This window comes from Magnolia sinica, chromosome 3 (assembly GCF_029962835.1).
Source record: "Magnolia sinica isolate HGM2019 chromosome 3, MsV1, whole genome shotgun sequence".
In the NCBI taxonomy this organism is placed as follows: Eukaryota; Viridiplantae; Streptophyta; class Magnoliopsida; order Magnoliales; family Magnoliaceae; genus Magnolia; species Magnolia sinica.
Window position 1 is genome coordinate 111,358,125 of NC_080575.1, and position 18,711 is coordinate 111,376,835.

The window sequence follows — 18,711 nt, forward strand, 5'->3', positions numbered from 1 at the left end:
TTGATTGGACTTACTAATATACCATTTATGCAACTTTTACTTCATTTGTGACTTCCTTAGTATCATCCTTCACACTGCCGGAGTATCAAAGTTTTCTTCCGTGCTCTTACCGTCGCACATTGCTGGTTCTCTCTCTTGCTTTAGTTCTCTCTCGCTGGACCCTTTTCTTTTTAGAAAATGCTCCTGCTCCCTTAAGAGGGCTAAAGTTTTTGTGCTCCTAGTTACATTAAGATACTTAGACAGTTCAATCCATTAATCTAGAATGTTCATTTGGTCCATCACCCATTATTTTTATGGGCTATCCTACAAAACTTCACACTAATCCGATGATCCAATCATCCTTCATCTGGCCCTTTTTTAAAAAATTTTAATTATTATTTTATTTTATAGCCCTTCTTTCTCTTATTCAAAGATGAGATGGTGAGAATTTCCTAACAAAAGTGATTCATTAGAATCATAAGCACTCCATGATGGTCCTAACATATAAATGGCTTGAATTGTTAAATGAACCTATTTCATGCCAATCTTCACCATTCTATTAAAAGCCACTGATCAAATGGTTACTATTTGTCGGATCTGCATGATACTTGCATGCCAGCCCACAAAATGTGCTTTTCACCGAGTGAAGAGTCTAGATTAAAGTATTAATCTGTTTCAGTGTCACAACGTAGCTAGGAACACTATAACTTACGGTACTCTGAGAGCACTGGAGCATTTATCTTTATCTATTCTTTTACTTTCCTCTTTATTTCTTTTTCTTCTCACTTGTCGTGGACGGCCAAAAACTCAGTGTTATAAGAGGCATCAATGCCAGCTTCGGTGTGAAGAAGAAATTATAGAAAGGGTTACATCCGAAGCTCTATCAGCCTTCTTAGGTAATCAGATTCTTACTCCCTGTCATTTACTTTCTTCAATTTTAATGCACTTAGGAAAAAAATAATAATTTAGTAAGAGAATCGATCCAGTGAAACCTTTTACATGCACCTAGTTGGATTTAGGCTCATTGGCATCGGCATCACCTATCTGTACTGTCCATTAGGTCCGGCCTGCTTTGGAGTCTGTCTTATAAAATCATACAGATTTGATGATCTAAACCGGACAATTGGTGGCATGAAAAAAATGGATGGACATGATATGCCCGGTCACTATTGATTACGGCCATCCGATTGTGGTGGTTTTTGCATAGTAATGGAAGAAGAGTGGAATGATCCTAATTGACGGCCGGGACAGATTATGTGGATGCCATAGACTCTAAATTCAGCTAGGTGCATGGGAAGTTTTTCACACACTGAGCCCACTGCATCATATCTCATACGACCATATGAGGCTTGGTAGAAAACATCCCAATCTATTGTTACAATTGAAGGGATACCTCGAGGCTATGAAAGTCTCCTAGTGTAATATTTTTAATTTCTTTTGAATATGGAGGGTATCTTAACCAGTTGTTTTTGGGTCATTTCACATGGATTGTTCTTAGGATCTCTCGTCTTGAAGATTTTTGAGGCAGCCACCTTTACCCATGTATCTCAAAATTAAGACGATCCAGATACAAGGATGGAGCCAACATGTATCCAGTAGTAATACACGAGGATGGATTAATCTAGCCAACCTCGATCATATAAATCTAATTGCCCATGACCGTTGTCACTAATACTGCTGAAAATGTGAAATTCCCCTGATTTTTTAGTGGATAATTGACAAACAATATTATCAAGATAATATTGCAAAAATTTCAAAATCTTGCCTTTCTCTTTTCTTCTTCTTCTTTTTGTTGTTGTTGTTGTGGAATTATTGTGAATTTAACATGAAAATTCATTTTACACTTGCATGCATGCATGGTTGTGTGTGTATTTGAAGAGTTTTGCCAGCATCCCTGTCTTCACGAGGATGTCAGCAATATCCTTGAACTTTTAAATGTCACATGGAGTGACCTATTATCGATCCAAACCTTTCATTCATTCATACAATTAGAAGCAAGTCATGATGTAAAAAATCATACTAATTGGGTGACCCTAAGCGTCTATGGCATAAAAATGGACAGTTAGGATTGACCGAAGAGCCGAAATAGGTCCAATCATTATCTTGAAACATATAGTAGATAAATCCCACCTTGTATTAATTGTGATTCTAATATAAGATTACTTTATTTGATAATTCTAACTATGCGATTTATGGCTTGTAAATAACATGTGGTTGTCACGAATCAACCCATTTAAAAGGTTAGGACCATCCAATTGGTGTGATTCTTGCTCTATGGCTTGTTCCTAGTATGAATGAATGAATGAATGGGTCAGATCCCCATGTCCCATTTAAAGGGTGGGGGACATTAGCAAAACTCATATTTTAAAATTTTAAAATTATTTATTAATTTAAATAAGTAATTTTAAAATTGCTGATAGCAAGATAATTGTCACCGTACTCTGACAACGGGCAAGTGTGTGGTACATCTGAGTGGTAAATTAGGTGACCGATTTACAGTCCAGATGGCCATATGCTAAGTAGGCCAAGTCCACTCATCCAGACAGGAAAATTGAGTATGAGACGGATTACCTAATGACTACAACGACCCTATTTTTGGGTATGCTTTTCTTCCCGTGGATGCCACCTTATGCTGTGTTCAGGTGTCTTTTTCCCACTAGTGAGATTGGCACATGCACTGCAATGTAACGGCGTGTACAATAAACATGTCACTACACATTTCTAAATATTTAGCTCCCTTCAATAAGAGCTTATACTAAGTGAATGGCGAAGTAATTGTTTTGATTGAAACTGATGCATGTTAGGTTTGGACGATCTTTCGCGTACACAATGTACAGTTGGCTTCTTTAGAAATTAATATAACATTGAAAGTGACATGCATGGCTTTTTATTTTTGTATTTTCTATTTATGTAAAGCTCGAAGCATGGCTATCAAATTGAAGCTGTTGATTGACAAGGAGAAAAAGCGAGTGGTGCTTGCCGAATCCGACAAGTACTTTGTTGATACCCTCTTCAGCTTCTTGACAATACCAATAGGTGCTATAGTGCGACTGAGCAGAAAGAAATCCAATATTGGATGCATGGATGCATTGCAAGAGAGCGTAAAGAATCTCGATTCTCAGTATCTACCGACAGAGGCTGTTAAGGAGATGTTGCTCTGCCCGAGAAGTACTTGGGAAGTTCGAACCAATGATCTAGCACTAAATGTCGATACGGAGGTTACAAGGTATTATGTATGTACAAGAAATTGCGCAGTGTCCCACCCTTTGATCAGTACTGTAAAGAATGTCCGATGCCCCTGCGGAAGAGTGATGGATAGAGAGATAGTTTATAATCCAAATCCGGTTACGAACGGTATCAATGAGGGAGTCTTTGTGAAGAGGACAATGAAGTTTATGATAGGCGATGATCTACGGGTGGGCCCCATTTCCACGATGACCTGCATGTCACTACTTGACAAGCTTGGAGTCAGAGACAGGGCGGCTTTAGAGGAGAAGAGTGTGGATGTGGGTGCTGATGAGGTATGTTATGCTGTATTTTGTTTCAAAATTAATATTAAAATCGGAATTTTAAATATTTCGGTTTCCCTTTGTTGAAATTTCTATTGATTTTGAGTTGTGGGTTTTGTCCCATAACGGATTTAACAAAGAAAAATCATCTTGTATATAAGATAGGCTTTTTGCCTTGGTACTTGAGCTCCATTCAGGGGGCATGTGAATTTGGTCCCGCGGGGGGAGGGTTAATCTATGTCATTAACCACATGCGCGTTGAGACGAGCTGAGCCGTGCCGTTCTGTATTCTGGTTTACAAATTTTTAATTGCTGAGTTCGTCGTTGAGTTAACCCAACATTTTTGGGTTAAATGTTAAACTGCAAGTGGTTCCAGCTCGCGTACAATGAGTGCACCACTAGGACCGGATCATAGTCGTTGTATCCTGGAGGTCGATTGCTTTGGAAACCTGTTGCGCTTAAGACGCTGTCTAAGGGGACCAAATTCAATTTCAAGCCGAGTGAGTCACGTCACGCCTCAACTCAATTCAATAAGTCCTCTTTCTCAATTTTATTTTTCTTTTTTAGTTCTGGATTTTTTAATAGTCTATTTAATTTAATCAAATATTTCAACAATCTTGAAATCAAATTATTGAATTAAATACATTATAGGTACCGTAACAGTAAATGCTTCTACTGAGTTAGTCAAACTCGAACCGTTGGTTGGACAATGCTTTAAACGGTGGAAACAGAAACTGATGTTCATACTGACTACCCTTAAAGTTTCATACATTTTGTCTGAATCATTTACTATAGATCCAGTAAATCAAACCGAAGTAGCGGATGAAAATAATTGAAAAAATTATATTCTAAACTCTTTGTCCAACAAACTATATGATGTGTATGTTTCTTACGACTCTGCTAATGACATATGAACTGCTTTAGAAAAGAAGTACATTTTGGAAGATGTAGGTACTAAGAAACATTCAATTACTAATTTTCTTTATTATGAAATGACTGACGATAAACCTGTCACTAATCAGATTCATAATTTTCAAAATATAGTTCATAAATTGTCGTCAGAAGGAATTAAGTTGATGAAGCGTTTCTGTCAGGAGCGCTAATAGAAAAGCTACTGTCCTCTTGGAAAGAATATAAGAATAAAATGAAACATAAAAAGAACGGTGTTCCGTGTCCGGGGTTGTGGGTGTGGGTGTACTCGCGGAACTTTATTTGAGAGAGTGTACTCCTTTTCTCTATTATAAAACTCTCTCTGGTATTCTGGTTTACGAATTTTTAATTGCTGAGTTCGTCGTTGAGTCAACTAAGCACTTTTGAGTTAAACTTAAGTGATTCAAGCTCGCGTACAATGAGTGCACCGCTGGGACCGGGTCATAGTCGTTGTATCCTGGAGGTCGATTGTTCTGGAAACCTGTTGCACTTGAGACGCTGTCCAAGGGGAGCAAATTCGATTTCAAGCTGAGTGACTCGCGTTACGCCTCAACTCAATTCAATAAGTCCTCTTCTCAATTTTATTTTTCTTTTTTGGTTATCTATTTTTTAATAGTTTATTTAATTCAACCAAATATACCAATAGCTCTAATCTATGCCATTGACCACATGCGCATCGAGTCGAGCCGTGCCGTTCCGTATCTGCGGGTGTACTTGTGGAACTTTATTTGCGAGAGTGTACTCCTTTCCTCTCTTATAAAACTATCTCTAGTATTTTGGTTTATGAATTTTTAATTACTGAGTTCGTCGCTGAGTCAACTCAGCACTTTTGGGTTAAATTGCCAGTGGTTTGAGTTCGCGTACGGTGAGTGCACCGCTGGGACCAGGTCATAGTTGTTGTATCCTGGAGGTCGATTGCTCTGGAAACCTGTTGCACTTAGGACTCTGTCTAAGGGGAGGAAATTTGATTTCAAAACGAGTGACTCACGTCACGCCTCGATTCAATTCAATAAGTCCTCTTTCTTAAATTTTTTTTTAGTTCTCAATTTTTTAATAGTCTATTTAATTTAACCAAATATTCTAACAATCTTGAAATTAAATTGTTGAATTAAATACACTATGGCTACCGTAACAGTAAATGCTTCTGCTGAGTTAGCCAAAATCGAACCATTCGCTGGACAATGTTTTAAACAGTGGAAACGGAAATTGATGTTCACACTGACCACCCTTAAAGTTTCATACATTCTGTTTGAATCATTTACTATAGATCCAGCAAATCAAACCGAAGTAGCGGATGAAAATAATTGTAAAAATTATATTTTAAATTCTTTATCCAACGAACTATATAATGTATATGTTTCTTACGACTCTACTAAAGACATGGACTGCTTTAGAAAAGAAGTATATTTTGGAAGATACATGTGCTAAGAAACATGCAATCGTTAATTTCCTTCATTATGAAATGACAGATGATAAATTTGTCACTAATCAGATTCATAATTTTCAAAATCTAGTTTATGAACTGTCGTTAGAAGGAATTAAGTTGGATGAAGCGTTTCTTTTAGGAGCGCTGATAGAAAAGTTACCACCCTCCTGGAAAGAATATAAGAATAAAATGAAACATAAAAGAACGGTGTTCCGTGTCCGTGGGTGCAGGTGTACTATTTTACAAATTTTAGTTTACTATTTCCCCATTATTCCCTCATATTCATTCAATTTAGATTTCATCTAGTTCTAGTTATAGTTATTTTCAGATTACGTATAGGTTTCAGTCCCTGTGGATTCGACCTCGGTCTTACCGAGTTTATTACTACATCACAACCCTATACTTGGGGTATGAATAGCCGCTGAGGGCAAGTGTTTGATAAGTAACCCAATTGGCCGCATCGATAACAATGGTCAGGGCTTGGTCATCCATAGGGATTCGGTATCCTGGTTGGACCGATAGCAGTGGTTGCTGCTCTTTGGGGTCTTACTTACCCACTTCGTGACTCTCAGTTCGTGGGTGTAGGAAGTTGAAGTTATCCTCCTATAGGTTCTTTTCCCTTAGTTTGTGAAGCTCCCTATGAAGGGCATGCCATGATTACCCTAGTAGAAGGATAGGTTCATGTGTTGGTGTACTCAAGCTACGCTTTCCACTTGTGTTGCCAGCTTGATCACTTCATTCATCATAAGAACGAGTTGCATCTTAATCCAATCTTGGATTGCAATATGTAAACCGTCGTTAAATCGGGTGACTTGCTGTGATTCAGTTTCCACCAAATTATTATAAGTCCCCAAGTGATAAAATTCTTCTACGTAATCTCTCACTAACTGACTACCCTGCCGATAGTTTTAGTATTGTTGGAACAACACCTAATCGTACTCGCTAGGAAGAATTACTCGCGCGACAACTGCTTTATCCACTACCATGTGCGGATTGATGCTTTCATCTATCTTGTTATTGCAAGTTGAAGTTGTTCCCACCAAATTGAACATCCACCTTTAGACTTGTAAGCCACGAGCTTAACCTTCTTCTCTTCAATGACATTCGTGTAGTCAATGAAGCGTTCGAATTCTAGTAGCCAATTGAGAAAGTCCTTAACGTGGAATTGGTCATTAAAACTAAGAAGGTCGACTTTTATCCTGAATTCTTGATCCGTCCGATTAAACTGATCGCTGCCTCATTTGGAATATTGGAGGATCATGTCATCGATCTCCTCATTGTTGGATCCTACCTTCTCAGGCGTGATCCTGCAATTCATTACTGGCATCACCTTGTGATTGGCGTGATTATGAATTTCAGTACTTATTGAGAGCGGATCATCGCCATGAACATGGATTTGCCCTAGGGCTTCCCTCATGCGATTAATGACAATTTGTAGCTGTTCACAACCCCAAGTGTCTGGTCGCAATGTAGTAATAACTTGGTGAGACCGAGGTCAAATTCACATGGACTAAACTTGTACGTATTCTGAAAATAACTATAACTAGAACTAAAAGAAGATCTAAACCTAAATCTGGAATAAAAGAGAGTAATTGTGAATAATGTTGATTTAAACTATAAAATGAAAGGTGGGAACTAGAGTGCCAAGGATCCACTTATAGCTATCAAGATTCTACCTTACTTGATTCAAGGAACACAATTGGAATTGGAGTCCTATCCTATCCAATTGGAAAATAAAGCAATTTAAATCAAATCTGAACTTTTCATTGACCTAATTCTCAATGGAGGAGAATTGTGATGATTGGAAGAGATTCCATCATCTTACCATGCCCAGGAGACAATGGTGAACTACAGGATTTACCAATCTCACAATCTCAAAACAGAAAAAGAAGATATCCAAAGCTATCATAACATCTATTGTAATTTGAGTAATAATAAATTCTAGAAAACTAAAAATATTCCTTTAATATCAAACTAGAAATCAATGAGGTTTAATATAAACAAGAATTAAAGCAAGACAAATATCCAAACATGCTACGAGCTTCATCTCTTAGCACTAGTTAAGAGATTGGCTAATTATAACTAACTCAAAAACATAAGAAAAACAGAAATATCTACTAGAACCTATGAAGAAATTAGAGTAAAAGAATGTCGTTGGCGCTCCACCTAGGCCTTCTTTCTCTTTTTAAATCCTAAAAAATGATTTGGAACATCATAGGGATTCCTATTTATAGTTGTGGAACTCCAACTTTTGCATCAATTTAGAAAAATTCGCAAACCACCTCAAATTTACGCACTCCGCATAAAATCTACATAACCTTCGGTTAGCCGAGGTCAAGTTCGGCTGGCCGAATAGCATAATTCGGCTAGCCAAATTTGCCCTTCGGCTGGTCAAATTCCCACGAATTTCAAAAAAAATTGTTACTGGAATTTCATCCGAACTTTCTCGGGCTTGCCGAATTTCAAGCTTGGGCTAGCTGAACCAAAACTCGAGCTAACAGAATTTTCAAAATATCTTTATTTTTAGGACAATTTTTAGAATTCTTTTTCTTCACTTCAATTTTTCGATTCTCTTCATTCCTCACTTGGTTTCCTTGGATCTTTGGCGTGTGAATTCTTCAATCTTGGTTTCCTAATATACATCCCTTGCCTTGGTGATTCTTGAGCATTAAATCCATGCTTTTAACATTTTTTTCAATCCAAGCTCTTATATTCACCTCCCAATACAAACATGTATAAAATATACCCATTAAGCATTATCATGTTCATAAAACCAACATATAGACATGGGGAAATATGCAATATTTGACACTCAATAGCCGCCTTTGCATGACTTGGTGATTCACTCACTACGCCGCTTCAAAAGTCGCCAATGTTAAAGTAAGATTCTCTAGAGCAACGTCTAAGGGAATATTGCCTTACCCGTCATTAGAAGCCATTAAGCCGAGGAGAAAACCTTGCTCTGATACCAGACTGACATAGGGAGGACGTGATGAGGTCAAGCATCGTCCTCAATTGATAAACGCCTTGAATCCACAAAAGGTTTCTCGAATACTTGAGAGAAATAGAAAAACTTTTAAGGAATTTTATTGATAGAATTAAATGATAAAAACAAGTTTAACAATTAACCTTTAAATTACCCTAAACGAAACCTAAAAATGTAACCAAAGAGTCATAATCAAACTAGGAAACTAACATTTAAAAAAATTGCATAAATTTCCCTCTCTCATCAACCGGTCCAATTGGTTCAAAAACATACGAAGACTAAAATTGAAAATTCTGTGAATTTTGACTTGTCAACCTGATCTATCGACTCGTCGAATGGTATTTGGATGCGTTGACAAATTTGTCGATTTGGCTAAACTGGCTAAAATTAGCTAGCAAGAAATCTGAAATTTCTAGCGGAATTTTGACCAGTGTCAACCACAAAGGTCAACCAGTTGAACTATGCTGAGTATGGTTTGGTCAATCCTTCTTGGCTTCTTTTCTTTGATTCATCTTAGTTATGAAAAGGTCAACCAGTTGAACTATGCTGAGTATGGTTTGGTCAATCCTTCTTGGCTTCTTTTCTTTGATTCATCTTAGTTATGAATGAATCCACGACTCGTTCTACTTCACACCAATAAGTAATGAGACGATGGAAAGTAGACTTAGATGGGTTGGTCATGTGGACTTAGAACTGCATTGGATAAGAGTCAATTTAAGTTGAAGATTCTAGAAGGCCCAAGGAGAAAGTAAAAAAGGATGCAGGCAGAGGTGATAAGTAAAGACTGGATGACCTATGATATAACTGAAGTTATTATGCTTAATAGAGTGGAATGGTAAAATGTGATTAATATAACCGTCCCAATTATTTGGGGTAACGCTTAGATGACGATGACCCATTTAAATCATTTCTCAAGAATTCTGTGATTTAGTTTCAGTTTATGGTATTCACTAGCACAGTTTTTTTTTATTTTTTATTTTTTATTTTTTAAATTTTATCCTAACCTATCAACTAATTGCCATGGCTATCTCGCCTTATATAGCCTCATATATATAAAGTCCCGATCCTCTGTTTGCCACAACCATGACTTTTTTGCCTTTTTCCTCTGCTGGATAGTGATTGGTCCATCTCAGTCAGTGGTGCATTATTAAATGCATTACACAATGACACGGTCCAATTAGATTGTGCATTATTAAATGCATTACACAATGACACGGTCCAATTAGATTGCAACAACCACAATTTTACTGCTTGACGCAAACAGAGGATCCGTATTCATAGATATGAGGCTGGGTTTATGATTAGGGCCATGAGCCCGGTTTACCTCTCACCTCTTTAACGTTGCTGTTCAGTTTGGGGATTAGACCATCCATGTGGTTGTCCTATCATGGAATGACCCACTATTAAGAAGCCTGCTCATCCAAGAAGCCGAATTGTATCGATCTGGCCTTCAAAGGAACATTAAGAATAAAAGAAACGTTTGATTGTTTAAAATTCAAAATGTTTTCTTAGTCTATTTGGCTAACTGCATATTTGATGATTACTAGTCTTATCTTGAATTAGGCATTGCATATACTGAGACGATTGTTGGTCTCCAACACACCTTTAACGGACGTCTTTCTGCAGAAGCCAGAGGCTGTTGAGGATGCTTTTCATGCCCTAAAGTTGAGCGCCGAAGACATAGCCATAGATAAGAATGACGCTGGCAAGAAGATGAGCTTGAAGCTTCTGATCAGCAAATCCAAGAACAGAGTATTGTATGCAGAGGCCACAGAAGACTTCTTGGACCTTCTGTTCAGCTTCCTCTCCTTCCCTCTTGGAGCCATTGTAAATCTCTTGAGGCCAGGTTCTTCCATTGGATGTTTGGATAACTTGTACAAGAGCGTGGAAGATTTAAGTGGTGACGACAATTGTATCATATCCCAAGAATGCAGAGCCATGCTACTTGACCCCATGCTAGCACTCCATTCGGGGTGTGAGAACCAGCTACTGCCAGTCGTGGAGGCGGGCCCTAAAACATTTGACATTTCTAAGCATCTTCCTTGCGTTTACTGTTACTCCGATAGGCACTATCCTTCCTACCCATGTTCGAGGAGCCTACTGTTGCATTTCATAAATCCGAAGTTGAGTGATGCAGCCACAGAGTCTGGAGGAGGATTTGTGAAGGGACCGAAGATCATGTTTATGGTAACGGATGGGTTGGATGTGGAGCCTTTATCGTTTATTTCAGGCATTTCCATCCTTGACAGATTCCAGGTCCCCATCAGCGATGTGAAGGAGCGAGTAGTAAGTGTAGGCCAGGATCAGGTAATGTTGATTGTTCTCTACATCGGTTGGATTGAGAAATGCTAGGGCGAGTCAAGCTAGGACTGGTTAACAAGCGGTTGGAGGTGACTCATGTAGCACAGAGGGTTCCAGGCTACTCATCAATTGGGGGCCACCATGAATATGCCCTGGCCCAAACTCATTGATAGCCATGGATCAGGTGGACCGAATGTCTGCAATTGAATTATAGACCGTTGGCTGTCCTTTTCTTTTACTTTTTACCCATCCATTTTTCTCATGCCGAGCAGGCCACCTGACAAGAAGTCCGGTCTGAGATTTGGCAAGGGTGTGTTCTCCATGGGCCCCTTCTGATGAGTGGTCTAGATTCCTCGTAGGCATTCCATACCGACTTTTTCAACCTATCTGACAAACCGCCATGGCTTTGGACGCCAATTTCCGGCAAAACCTGTTAGAAGGAGCCCGTTAAATAAAAAGCTCTGTGGAGCCCACACCGATGCCTGTGACACCTACTCCGTCCATCCATTGAACCAGCTCATGTTAGTATGTGATCCAAAACATCATCCAAACTGCACTTCGTCAAAGGTACCAGTGGGGGATGGGACGCCCACTAATGAAATTTTCACGGGGCCCACCGCAAATTTGGATCTCTCTCTGATATTAATATTTTCCTTTCATCTTGGTGGAACTCACCTTATAAGCTGATTCAATGGCATATAAACATGGAGGTGGGCATATAAATACGACGGTGGCCCAGCAACGTTTCAATGGTGGGGTTTCTGTGTCTCCGCTGTTTTCTATAGTGTAGCCCACTTGAATTTTGAATGTGCTTCATTTTGGATTCACATCCTAAAAAGAACTAAAAAAACTGACGGATGGAGTGGATATTGTCTTTTTGTTGCACGGCTTCCTGTAATAGATGTGGAAGTTCTTGTCGCATGGCATTCCTCTACTGCATTTACTAACGATTACTTTTAGTTTGCACAAGTTGAGCCATGGCTGACTGATGCTGACTGTTGATAAAATGAATCTCACCACAGATGGGAAATTAATGCCCCAACACGCTCGTAGATGTGAGGATCCTGGTTCTTTCACTGGTTGCCTCTGCAAAAAGATGATTTGGAAAAAAAGCAGAGCAATGGTCTACATTCAACTGAAAATGGAAAAAGATGTTCTAATCTGGGAGAATTTTGGAGCATGGTCCATCGGTTGGGTTCCATCAAACCAACAGTCTGAAAGCGCAAAACGTACAACCTGAAAACCAGAGGATACATTGCATTTTCCTGAGCTGAGGATCCACCGTTTTCTGAACCATGCATTCAAAGTGAAGCCTGTGATTTGGACATTGTTGATTTGGTGGGGCTGAAAAAGGATGGAAGATCCTAACCCCTGACATTTACCGCATCCTGTCTCTTTTATTTGACCTTCCTGATTTCTTCTGTCAATTTTAGCATGCCCATCACCTATATGATTGAAGAGGCTATTGATGCACGTATGCAAACCACGTGTGAGATTCCGGGTCAATCACTAAGCACGTCTGCTGTGAAATATACACTTGCCCAAAAGTTTGGTTGGTCCAATCATCCAGTGGGTAACACGTACACAAAAATTGTGATAAAACAGGCAACCAATGATCAATATTCAACTTACATGTGCAGCCCAGCTGATGACTTGACCTTCTTGATTTTGTGAGTAGCCCCTAACTTGCACGTCTCAAATGTTTGTATGCGTGCCGTGAATAGTCTCTCCAAAAATATAAATAGGGAATAGAATGCTAAGCTTATATTTGTACTTGTGTCTTTCTTCGCAGGCTCTCTCTCTACTGAAGGCTGCTTTGTGCTCCAGAACAGTTCTTAGTGATGTCTTCTGCAGGAAGAAAGTAGATCAATCTCAAATTAAATTGGAACGTGATCAATGACAATATCAATTAGATGGCTAGGATCGTCTTATATTGAACAATGTCCTACTGACTATAAGCATATTGGCTCTCTTTTGTTGTTATATAAACTTTGATTTGTAACTGATTGATCGGTGTTTGAAGCTTGATATGTAGGGCACACTTGCCAACTTTAAACTCTACTAGACAGAGGAAAAACCATCTAAATGGCCCCATCCAGCAGATAGGATCAGTAATCCTAGGCTAGCTGCTTGCTTGGGAATGATCTCGTGCTTTTGAAGCTGTGATAATTACAATACCTTCCGATCGAGCCATGTGGATCCATGCACCGTGTGCATCGTGTGTATGTGTGATCCGAACTGTTCATTGGGTAAGCTATCCTAAGAACTGTCCCCATCAAAAGCTCAAATGGGACTTGCCAAAGGAGCAACATATAATTATACCTAAAATATGCATGTATTCCATTGTTGTGGCCAACCTCATGAACTTTGAGATTTGATTGATTTTGAGTGTCCTTTCATCAAGGTAGGGTTCCCCTGATGAATGAATTGGGTGACATAGACACATGTGAAGGATGGGTTAAATGTCACTATCAGATCACCGTGGGCTCCACACATCTCCACGTGATATGGTGAACACCGCATTGCATATAATCCGTCCTTCAAGATTTGCTAGCCTCACAGGCACATCCCAATCTAACAATTGTGTGGTATGTAACAATCCATTGGGTGGCCCATGCAGTTCAGATGGCCACACAAATCAGCTAGGTCTGCTTACCAGGACACGCCTAGGATGAATGTGGACTATCATGATGCTTTTTGGCTTCTCTTTTATGGAAGCAAGCCCCTGTTTTGACTGGATTGGCCTTGATTTTATTTTATTTTATTTATTTATTTTTTTTTAAAATTTCAATGTATTACTATATATTTCCAAAAAAAGAAAAAACTCCAAAATAATGACAAAGACATTTCCATGATGCCAAAGACATTTCCATGACATACTTCAATTTCAAACTCTTTCCTTTTTCCATATAGGCAACATAATCCCAATGACATGCACCATGATGCAATTGGACTAGAAATAATAAGACAAATACCAAAGCTTGAGCCCAGTCGAAGGCTTTCGTTTTGAATCCATCAGTAAATGCCTACATTGATGAGGATGCGATCGTAACCCTGGATGATCGCTGTGATAGGGTTTGGGTTCGGGTTAACACCTATGGTGTAGTCACGAGCATTCCAAAAATTGGTTAGAACATGTTACATGGTATTGAAAGACTGGTATCAACTATTGTATTATTATTTGAAAGGATGACCCGGCCCCCCTCCCAAAAAAAAAGGCTTTCTTTTTTAATTGGGCCTGCATCATTCTCCTCATCTTTGAAAGAACTTGTTCTTGAGTTTGAAATATGATACATTTTAGAATTGACTTTTTCTTTGGTAGTTGATGGTGTGGTCCAAAGATTTGTCATGCTTCTTCTTCTTCTTTTTTTTTTTTTTTTTTTACTCATTTTGAACCTTTATATATTGTAAGGCTTATGATGTTTCTCTACTTTTAAGTGAAGCTTGTCCATAATCTCTTTGGAAACTAAAATTTCAACACTCTTAGTATTTATGATGGCATTACATACCTTCTTACCACATATGCACAATGTACAAAATATACATGTACGTAAGAAATCATCATTGGGTGCTTGAGGAGCATCCAAAACTTTGAAAATAATAAGATTTTCAGCTTCTTTCAATCGGGTCATTTCACCAATCAATTCTTGAGCATCTTCATAATAAAATGGCTCGTCATCATCAAATTCAATATGTTATTCATTCAATTTACCTTCATTTGGTCTAATCATTTTATCAAATACTTCATAAACATCTTCATCATAAAATCAGCCCATCATGATCAAATTCCATATGGTCCTTGTTACCTTCAATTGGTTCAATTATTTCATCAAATACATCATAGACATCTTCATCATAAATTAGAGTACTTGTGAAGGCTTGTGTAGAAAGCCTTTGCAAAACCTCCTACATCATTCATGGTAGATTGTTGTTGGTATGTTTCTATTCTTCAATGCCTTTGCAAAGTTTGACATCTTGAGTTGAAGCCACTCGTTCGGTTCAGTATCCTCTTCCTCTTGCCATAAGAAATAAAGCTCAATCCAAGAACCAAACTTTCTTTGATACCACTTCGATATAACTCCCAAAAGATTACAATTAAGAGAAAGAAAGAACTTTGTTACCATAATTTGGATTAAGAGCACCCAAGTCAAATAAGAATAAGAAAAGCAAATAATTGGGGGACTCACTTACCGAAGGAGTTGGTAAATGACTCACTTAACAAAGATAACTTGGGGACTCACTTACCCAAGGGGTTGGGGAATCACTCACCAACAAGAGAGGAATCATTGCACTTACAAATACAAAGCTTATAGAAAATAACTAGATTTAATGCATTTTCATTACAAAATAGGTCTTTTTATATACCAATTACAACCACCCATATAAAATACACTAATAATAACCTTCTATTTTTAATTTATTACTATATAATTCCAAAGAAAAAAAAAAAAAAAAAAAGAAGCTTCCAAAATAATGTCAAAGACATTCCCAAGACACTTCAATTTCAAACTCTTCCTGTTTTTCCGTGATTGCAATATTGTCTCAAGTCATGCGTTATGAATGCACCTGGGCTAAAAATAATGGGCCAAATACCAAGGCTTGAGCCTAGTTGAAGGGTTGGTCTTTCCTCCAGAACTGGGCCTGCATCACGGTGGCAACTCTTTACTACCTCAGTTGTCCTACACATTTGCTGTGAGATTTGTAGTAGTGAATGCGATGCCTACAAAGATGCATACGGAAGTGCCTGGCCTCACCACCTCCCAAATGTATTAGCAAGTTGGGCTCTAGGTAGGTAGGGTAAGAAATAATCACATGTATTTGTGTTCGGTAAGATCGAGTTTAGAGGATTGAGTTCTTGTTAGAATTCAAGTGGGGTTGGGTCCTCTAGTAGTTATAGGTTGGGCTTGGGTTGAACCTCAATTCGACCCAACCTGCCTGAGTTGCACCCTTACTTGGTGGTGACTATAGTTACTACCAGATTTATAGGATATAGCAACAGATTTTAGACGAGAAAAATACCATTCAAAAAAATCTATAGCAACAAATTCTTTGCTTCTGCTGTTATGTACCTTATTTCTGCCATATATTATTTTGCCGTACTCGAATATATAGTTGTGGATTTTATTATTTGCCTCTACATGAACACATATAGAGCCGGATACTTCGGCTATATCATCCTTTTATAAAGGATGGTCTCAATACACAGGTGTGTATAGCTTACTGAAGGACCGATGCTGCAATTTGGAGAGTGTTGAAATGGTGCGACCAACCTAGATGGTTGCCACCGGAAATGCCCAGTGTTGGAAGATCCTAACCCCTATTCTTCAGCCTGTGAAATTGATGTAGAGCGGGTCATGGACACTTTCATGCCCAAGATGAACTAGAGAAGGCCGATCGAAGGCGGAAGTGATCCGGACCATCAGAACCTTACAACAGGCATATCTAGCAAACCGGAATGAGTTACTAGATGTACCATATATGATTTTGGGGTAGGAGAAGTTACTTTACTCAATAGTTAGGTTGACCATGCTAAATTTGCGAGATTCATTAGATAGACGGTAAAAAATCTAATGTATTTCTATTTTTACTATTTATAGTAACTTTTAGTTTAATTATAACTCTTCATCCTTTGAGCTTTAGGAGTTGTGTCCAGTGTGAAAAGTGCTTAGAAAAATTAGGAGAATAACGTGGTTAAGCCACATAGGACACTATAAATAATAAATTTACTATTTATAGTAAGTTACAAATTGTATGGAGTTTGAGTTGGAATTTGATTCCGAAACTTCTTTCAAGGTTTGGTATTACTATTTAAAGGGTTGTAAATTTGTTTTTATTATCTACTGATGAAATTTTGAATTTTCTAAAATTTATTTCTATTTTCTTGTTATCCCTTGTGGATTCAAGGAATCTCTGTGAGGAGTCCAGAGAAACTTCGTGGATTTGTAGTTATCCTTAAGGAAGACGGTGATCGACCTCATCACGCTCGTCCCTGCGTCAATTGGTATCAGAGTGAGAACTCCCTTCAGACCAATGACAAATAATAAAGGTATGGACCAAAATCCTGTAAACGGTGATTTAGTGATTCGTTATCTTTTGGAAAGAATAAAAACTTTCTACTAGAAGAGTCAGTTGACTATGAAAGGGCTGCAGGCAACCCTCAACCATATCGCGGATGCTCTAATTCCGCCCCGAACCCAAGGCAATGATCAACTGCCCATGGTCGTTGTACGACATAATTTCAATTTCCACTGAGCATCACCTGATATGGTGAATTGCACACCACCACTTTGATAGTGAGGAAGCCCTTGTACATGCCAAAGCTGACGAGCCTTTATACAAAGCTCGATCGCAGCTTGATTTATAAACGGGCTTGAATTTTAGACTCGGGCCCAATACAACATCCCATGCTCGACCCGAAGTGGGGAGACTCGGAAGCCTCTGGACCAACCGGGCACATTGAGAGTCTTATCACTACAAGAAATTCCACTTTTAGCGATGAAAATTTTCGTTGCTAAAAGCCATATTTTTGTAGCTAAAAACTTTTAGTGACAAAAATTTTCGTTGCTAAAAGACCAACACAAAAGGTTATTATTGACGAAAAATTTGAATCGTCAGTAAAGACAAGCTTTTTAGCGACAAAAATTTTCGTCGCTAAAAATAATTACAAAACTTTTAGCGACGAATATTTTCGTTACTAAAAAATAAGTGTTAAACTTTTAGCAACGATAATTTTCGTTGATAAAAATAATTATAAAACTTTTAGCGACGAATATTTTCGTCGCTAAAAAATCAATGTTAAACTTGTAGCGACGAATATTTTCTTCGTTAAAAAATAAATGTTAAACTTTTAGTGGCGAAAAATATTTTTTTCGTTAAAAAATAAATGTTAAACTTTTAGCGACGAATGTTTTCGCCACTAAAAAATAAGTGTTAAACTTTTAGTGACGAATATTTTCGTCGCTAAAAAATAAATGTTAAACTTTTAGCGACGATAGTTTTCATCGCTAAAATAATTATAAAAGTTTTAGCGACAAATATTTTGGTCGCTAAAAAATAAATATGAAACTTTTAGCAACAAAATCTTCCATCGTTAAAAATAATTACAAAACTTTTAGCGACGAAAAATTTCATCACTAAAAAATAATATTTACAAAACTTTTACCTACGAAAATTTTCGTAGGTAAAAGTCTATTTTAAATAAAAAAAAACTCCAATACAAAATTCTGCACAAATTCCTAATATACACCTGTTACAATAAATTTCACAGATATTTTTCCTGATATACACCTGTTATATAATATATTTAATCATATTCACATTCACATCCATCTAAACTCAAACTACGTAAATTCATCCAAACATAAACTAAATGATCCAAACATAAACCCAACCTTTTGCAATATGCCAAGTGCCATTGTTGCATTATAGTAAAAGAGCATCAGCAATCTACAATAAGTTTGAAAGACTTATAACTTAATGTGCCTTGTTCATCTACAGTTTCGGCTAATACTAAATTGAATTGTCTTTAGTAAACAAAGATAAGCCAAAATATCCCTAGACATGCTAGAATATGTTGAAAT

At 37.8% G+C, this 18,711-nt stretch overlaps 1 protein-coding gene across 1 annotated transcript; it reads left to right on the forward strand.

Annotated features, from left to right (window-relative positions):
- Window positions 1–732: 732 nt before the first annotated feature.
- Window positions 733–13,192, forward strand: LOC131240717 (uncharacterized). Its single transcript, XM_058239139.1, has 4 exons — window positions 733–875; window positions 2,896–3,500; window positions 10,394–11,137; window positions 12,924–13,192. The coding sequence occupies exons 2-4, from the start codon at window positions 2,904–2,906 to the stop codon at window positions 13,029–13,031; spliced, it is 1,449 nt and encodes a 482-aa protein (XP_058095122.1). The 5' UTR covers window positions 733–875; window positions 2,896–2,903; the 3' UTR covers window positions 13,032–13,192.
- The last annotated feature ends 5,519 nt before the right edge of the window (window positions 13,193–18,711 follow it).